The 7,649-nt window shown below is 40.8% G+C and overlaps 1 protein-coding gene across 1 annotated transcript in view; it reads right to left on the bottom strand.

The window, feature by feature from the left end:
• The window catches only part of galr2b (galanin receptor 2b), a 20,965-nt gene that overhangs the window by 7,372 nt on the left and 5,944 nt on the right, over positions 1–7,649 (bottom strand). Inside the window, exon 3 of the mRNA XM_048609537.1 lies at positions 941–1,332. Within this exon, the coding sequence (XP_048465494.1) occupies positions 941–1,332 (392 nt within the window). The remainder of the gene's footprint in view (positions 1–940; positions 1,333–7,649) is intronic.

Below are 7,649 nucleotides of genomic sequence, written 5' to 3'. Positions count from 1 at the left end.
TTCCATTTCTGTGCCACCTGCAGACTATGTAAGGATAGCAGATTTCCTGTTATGAAGGACATTAGTGAACGAGATGTGTTTACAGCAATTGATGATAGTTTCATGGGTCACCATCACTTTCAATTCCAGATTTTACTAGTTGAATTCAAATTCCACCAGTTGTGTCACAGAGACATCGAGTCATAGAATCTTACAGCACGGCATCAGACCCTTCGGTCCAATCCAATGCTGACCAGGCATCCCAAACTAAACTAGTCCCACCTGCCTGTTCCTGGCCTATATCCCTCCAAACCTTTCCAATTCCTGTACTTATCTAAATGTCTTTTAAATGTTGTAGCCGTACTTGCGTTCACCACTTCTTCTGAAAGTTCATTCCACACACAAACCACTCTCTGTGTAAAAAAGTTGCCGCTAATGTCTTCTTAAAAACTTTCTCCTCTCACCTTAGAAATATACCCCCTAGTTTTGAAATTCCTCACCCTAGACACATGCCATTCACCTTATCTATACCATTCATGATTTTATAAATCTCTATAAAGTCACCTCTCAACCTCCTACACTTCAGAGAAAAAAGTCCCAGCCTAACCAGCCTCTTCTTATAACTCAAACCCTCCATTCCTGGCAAGATCCTGGTAAATCTTTTCTACACCCTCTCCAATTTAATAATATCCCTCCTATAACGTGTGGTGTTGATGAGATTTGAACTCATATCACCAAAGCATTGGCCTAGCTTGCTGGATTACTAGTACAGTGACACCGTTGTCTCATCTCCCCAAATGCTGGGCTTAAATCTACATAATCACTACGTGGTTCTGAGATGTGAGATGAGGAAGGACCTCCAATGGTGGAGAGCTACAGGAGACATTTGCCTGAATATCTCCAATGGAATAGGTCATTGGAAAGCAATTGCATTGATTCAGCGATCCTTCACATACTGTACCTGTCAACTGAAACAGCAGCCAGGGTGAAGCTGCTTGCATACATCGCCAGGTAAATGAAGAAATGAACAGCCTTGCACATGAATGACCCAAAAACCCAACCTTCCAGGGTGTAGATTGTGGCTTGAAACGGAACGCAAAATATGATGAAGAAGAAATCGGCCACGCTCAGGTTGAGGATGAACAAGTTGGTTGTGTTGTGTCCCATCTGGCCATTTCTGAACAACACAGCGAGCACCAGGCTGTTCCCTACCGTCCCGAGTAGAAAGATTAAAGAGAATACAATGGGGACGATGATGCTAGCTGGGTTCAGCTGGTAGCTTTCTGAAGCATTCCAATGTCCAGATGTCATGCTGTCATCATCAGTCATGTAGGCAGGTGTAGGCAGCAGGAACTGAAACAAAAAAAGTTACTATTCGGTAAATTTACCCAATTCTCTTCCAAATGCTAGCGTCAATTCTGATCACTCTTCCCCACACAAATTTACCCACTATACGCCAACATCTAGTGCAGTGTATGGGATAATATTTAGAATCAAAAGGGACGAAAGGGATGAAAGTCTGTTTTGAAAAATATTGAATCAGTAAATATCTTTAGCTTGTTTTTGTTGCAATAGGGTATCTTAATGCATTTACCGTTTCTTAGACTTGCCCCTGCACTTTTTAATTCTGCATATTTTTATCCACTGAAAGTATGAGGCTATCATGACAGCGACAATATCTGGGGCCCATGTGAGTGGGGCAATTCTAACAGGTAATGACAGAAGGAATGAGAAATAAAAACAACAAGGTTTGAGGGGAAGGTGGTTTAAAGGAACAAAAACAGGAACTGTTAGAGAAACTCAGCAGGTCTGGCAGCATCTATGGACAGAGAAACAGAGTTAACATTTCCAATCCAGCGACCCTTCTTTCCTACAGCTTTGGAAGTGAGATTTGACAAAGGCCCTGTCAAACACTATCGGAGTGAAAGTGAAGGTACTGATATGAGCAAGAAGAATAGTTCAAACAGAAATCCTGATGGAGAGAGGAGCGGAATTTATTCAAGGCGGGCATAACTGGAAAGGATGAGGCTGTGAGTCAAAACAAAAGAAAGAACTGCAGGTGCTGATGATCTGAAGCAAAAACAGAAAGTGTTGGAGAAACTCAACAGGTCTGGCAGCATCTGTGGAGAGGGAGACATTGTTAATATTTCGAGTTCAATGGCCATTCTTCAGAGCTGACGTTTGTATTGAGACAGATGAATTCAATGTCAAATCAGGTATAAAGAGAAAAGACAAATTAAGAGGCCAAGGGAGATGAGATCAAGAGAGAGAGGAAATACACAATTTCAATGTTACTTTTAATTTTTTCGGACAGTGCATTTTGAATGTTAGCATTTTGCCTGTTTCAACTCAGTAAAATAGGTGACAGCTATTTGCTGGTTCATGTCTCAGATTAACTAGTCAACCTGACCAGGTTAAAATTTAAACAAATCCTGGCAGTTAACTGTCAAATCAACATTATTGGTTACGTTGGCCATGGCAATTCCTCAACCAATCAGAGTCCACTTGCCATCCAATCAACTATCCCCTCTCAAGCAGTGTAAATGTTGTTTATCCCCCTGAATTGGTATTCTTGCAAATATTTCTGGTGAATTTGAGATGGAAAACTTCAAAAAGTGTCTATTTTTAGCAATACTAAAGAGATAACAAAAAAAACAAAATAATCTGCCCTAGGAAATATAAACGTTGCAATACTGAGACTCTAGACTCGTAAAAGATTTTCTCTTTGTGCCAGTGAGTTTAAGTGGCAATAATTACCATTTATCACATCAGGAAAGGAGTGCTTATGATTTAATGACAAGATTTAATTTTTTTGGAGAGTTCAGAGATATCACAATAATGAATCAGAACCCCTAAATATTACAGGCATTTCGGTACTCAATTTCAAAATGTGCTTTTTAAAAGAGGACTATATGTAGAGACAGAATAACTGTCCTTGTACATTCAGTGGCTTGCTCACAAAAATTCTGTGTGGGACTGACAGACTGTAAATCTAAAGGTGCCAAAGAAACTTCAAACAGGCACATAAACATTTCTTGTGGCTACAAATGTAACAAGGGACTCATAATATCTGCTCAACAGTAAGATACTCTCTGTGGATTACGTTCCAACTGTAAACAAATTTGTATTTTTTGCCTTGATGTATATAGAGAGACAGGGGTTTAAAAGCTAGTATCAACTCAACTGGAGTGTGCTACTGGGACTAAACGTTCTTGTATATAACAGCTTGGCTTTGAGTGTTAATATGCTATGAAGGACACAGATGAAGAGCTATCTCTTCGTCACCCCTGTGTTGCAGGTAAAGGCCTTCCTCACCCTGAATGTTGGAAGTTGGCATGTTAGCAGCCAGACAAAAAGGAAACATGGCAATAAAGGAATCTCTCCCACCCTGAAACTTAGTTATTTAGCTGGAATTTAGTTACGATTGAAAGGAATCAGAACTTCAGAATCTCAACCAGTCTGCAAAATTAAAGATCATGGAACAACTGCTCAACTACAGTCAACTACCACCATGTAACAGTCACAACAATTCTCCATGAACAAATCGGAGTCTGATCTGTACCTCTTTTCTTTTCAGGTTCTACCTTTTGTGCTCCCCTCTTATTTCTAATCTAGAACTATGTGCATTGCACTATCAATTCTTCTCGCATTAAACACAGAAACATAGAAAATAGGGGCAGGACTATGCCATTCAGCCCTTTGAGCCTGCTCTGCCATTCATTATGATCGTGGCTGATCATCCAACTCAATAGCCTGTTCTTGCTTTTCCCCCATATCCTTTGATCCCTTTAGCACCAGATACTACAATCAATTCCTTCTTGAAGTCATACAATATTTTGGCCAATTAATTAACAAATTAATTTTTTGTTAAGTCAAGAAAGGCCAGCTAAGTTGACTCCTCTTTTAAAGCATAGGTCCGTTTGGGTCTGGCAGAAAGGTAAACAAAAGGGATGGGATTCTTTATGAACCTTAACCTTGTGGCGGCCGACCAAGGGCATGGGTGAAGAAAGAGGGGGAGTCAGTTCTTTCCTCCTCACCCAGGCATTTAACAGTTGGGGATATCCCTTTGGAACTATAAAGAATGAGGGAAACCCACTCAGGCTCTGGTTTTAACTTTGGCAAATACAGCAGGTTTCAAATATAATGGAGAGGTCAATGGGAAGATGCCATTTTTGCAAAACCAATAGGGAGGTGGCACAGATCAGGCAGTATGCTAGCTTCAGCTGAAGTTGCTGTACCATTTATGTACAAAGGTGAAAACCATTAGCCTTGTTGCTGTTTTGATCGCAATTTCTGGTCTTTATACTCAAGTTCATAGTGTGATCGCAAAAATGTGAAATTTACTGCTTAGACTAATCACTAAATGCTTTAAAATGTGAAACCTTGGCATTCCTGCATCATTCTGTACCTGTTGACCTCTGATTTGACCTGTTAGTTTATCGCAGTATGTTGTGAGGTATGACCAATTCTAGCAAATTTACCATTCAGGTGCCTGCAGTACTGGCCTGTATTGCCTTGAGTTTATTCACATTGTACAAAGAATAAACCATTTCTGGTTGTATTTCGAGAACTGTTGTCATTCTGTAGGCATACTTTGGGGGCAAAGTTTATTCCCATGATGGGTAGCTATTGCCTCCTTTAATGACTCAGCAGCCAATATTTTCAGTTTATCTTGGAACTGACACTACACCCTCTTAAAATGTGGTTCTTCCAACTCTGCAACCTTGGTCCAAACATGGAGATGAATTCACACGGAAGGGTGAGACTATCTATCCTTGAGCAGGAATAACACAGCACAGAAGGAGGCCTTTCGGCCCACAATTCCTGTGCTAGTTGTTTGATGGTGCTATCCAGTGAGTCACTCTCCCTTTAGCGCTGTAAATTTTCATGCTTCAGGTTCGCATTCAGCCTTGTTTGGGAAGGTAACACTGTATCTGCTTTTACCACCCCCTTCAGCATTTGTTTCAGAATGATACTAAGAGCAAAACTGAGGTCATTCAGCAGCTGAAGGCCTACTTGACAAAAGGTTAGGTGGCCATGACTGTTGGAGGTCAATCAATTCAGCCTCAGCTTATTCCAGCAGGAATTCCACAGGGACATTGTAAACTTCAGACACATCAACAATAACTTTCTCTCTGTTATGAAATCAGGGGTGAGACTGTTTTCTAATGATTTTAAAGTGTTCAGAACATAGAACGTAGAACAGTACAGCACAGTACAGGCCCTTCGGCCCACAATGTTGTGCCGATCGATTATCCGACTAAATCTACTCTGCATACCCTACATTTTACTATCATTCACCTGCCTATCCAAGAGTCTCTTAAATGTCCCTAATGTATCTGACTCCACTACCTCCGCCGGCAGCGCATTCCACGAACCCACCTCTGACATCTCCCCTATACCTTCCTCCAATCACCTTAAAATTATGCCCCTTCGTGATAGCTATTACCACCCTGGGAAAAAGTCTCTGGCTATCCACTCTATCTATGCCTCTCATCACCTTGTAAACCTCTATCCAGTCACCTCTCATCCTTCTTCGCTTCAATGAGAAAAGCCCTAACTCCCTCAACTTTTCCTCATAAGACCTGCCCTCCATTCCAGTTCAGTTCTGTTAATAACTCCTCTGAGAATAAGTCATGTTAAGCGATATTTTTATTTGTTCATTCATGGCCATCACTGGCCAGGCCAGTATTTATTGCCCATCTCTAGACCCGCTTCTTCCCTGCTGTTATTAAACTGTTGAATGGACCTCTCTAACTTCAAATAATGTTGATCTGCATTTTGGTACAACAAACAAGGGTAGGACTTACACAATTAATGGTAGGGCCTTGGGTAGTGTTGTAGAACAGAGGGACCTGGGCCGCAGGTACATAATTCTTAAAGTTTGCATTGCATATAGACAGGATGGTTAAAAAGGTGTTTAGTACGCTCACCTTCATTGCTCAGTCCTTTGAGCATAGGAGGTGGGACGTTATGCTGAGGTTGTATGGGGACATTGGTGAGGCCTCTTCTGGAATACTGTTTCCAGTTCTGGTCGCCCAGTTATAGGAAGGATTTTATTAAGCTAGAGAGTTTTCAGAAGAGATTTACCAGGATGTTGCCAGGTATGGAAGGAATGAGTTATAAGGAAAGGCTAGATAGGCTGGGACTTTATTCACTGGAGCGTAGGAAGTTGAGAGGTGACCAGATAGAAGTTTATAAAATAATGAGAGGTATAGATAGAGTTGATGATAGTTGTCTTTTCCCTAAGATGGGAAATTTCAAGACTACTGGGCACATTTTTAAGGTGAGAGGAGAGAGATTTTAAAAAGACATAAGAGGCAATTTTTTTTTACACACAGGGTGGTTCACGTGTGAAATGAACTTCCTGAGGAAGTGGTGGATGTGGGTACAATTACAACATTTAAAAAACATTAGGATGGATATATGAATAGGAAAGATTTGGAGGGATATGGGCCAGGAGTAGACAGGTGAGACTAGTTTAGTTTGGGATTATGGTCAGCATGGACTGGTTGGACCGAAGGGTCTGTTTCCCTGCTGTATGACTCTATGACTCTGTGACCTCCTCTGCAGTGTAACCTTGCATGCCTCACTCTGTTTAAGCACTCTATGATCTGTACGTCCTTGCTTGCTATGATCTGCCTATACTGCTCACAAAACAAAACTTTTCACTGTGCCTAGGTACATGTGTCCGCAATAAATCAATCCAAATCAAATCAAAGAGAAGGTGGTAGGGATTTGACTTTTTTAACCACGTGGTACGGGCAGGCCAATAACACCACTAGAGGGGGGTCAAGACATTCACCTTTTGTTATGGTGCAAACATCTGTTTCTGTCTAAACACAGGTTGACAGATGACAATTCTCTTCAAAGTCCTACTGTCACGAACAAATTCCTGAATGTTGCGCAAATCCTTTGAATGTTATTATCATATTTTGTTTGGATACATTGGTGATTAGAGGAAACCAGGTGTTAGCATGAGGATTTATGCACCAAACTCTCCACTCTGTGCTTTTCAATCCTAACAATTCGTTTTGCACAATTCGTATGCATGCACACATACACACACATACATACAGATGCACGCACACCACACACACATACACACACATCCAAACACATGCACACCCAAACACATGCACACACACACACATTTGCGCACATACACATGAACACTTGTGCACGTAAATGTACAAGCACACATATGTACATACCTGCAGGTGTATGTGCACAATTAACAGACAAAGCAAAATCTACTTTTTTCTCTCTTTTCTTAAGCAGAGGTTTTGTGCATTTAAAATTAAAAGATTCATTCTGTATTAAAATGATGGATAGAGGAATGTCACACAAATGTATTAAGTATCTTTTCACTAATATGATCAAATCTGACATCAAAGTTTTATTCTTAGCAGGAAAGTTCCTTTCCTCTTCTAGTTAACCTCTAAAGATCATTGTTCTATTGAATTGTGATTACGGAAAGCTCCAGAAGCACTATGTGCAATTTCACATTACACACACACAGACACACACACACACACACACAAACACACACATCCATCCCCCACACACAGACACACAAACACATGCACACTCATAAACACACACACACACAGACACACACACATACACGCACACATACACACACACATACACAGAGATACAGACACACA

Source organism: Rhincodon typus, chromosome 21 (genome assembly GCF_021869965.1).
Source record: "Rhincodon typus isolate 14 chromosome 21, sRhiTyp1.1, whole genome shotgun sequence".
Taxonomy (NCBI): Eukaryota; Metazoa; Chordata; class Chondrichthyes; order Orectolobiformes; family Rhincodontidae; genus Rhincodon; species Rhincodon typus.
Note: the sequence above shows the minus strand (reverse complement) of the source record. Positions and strands in the feature narration are given on the sequence as shown.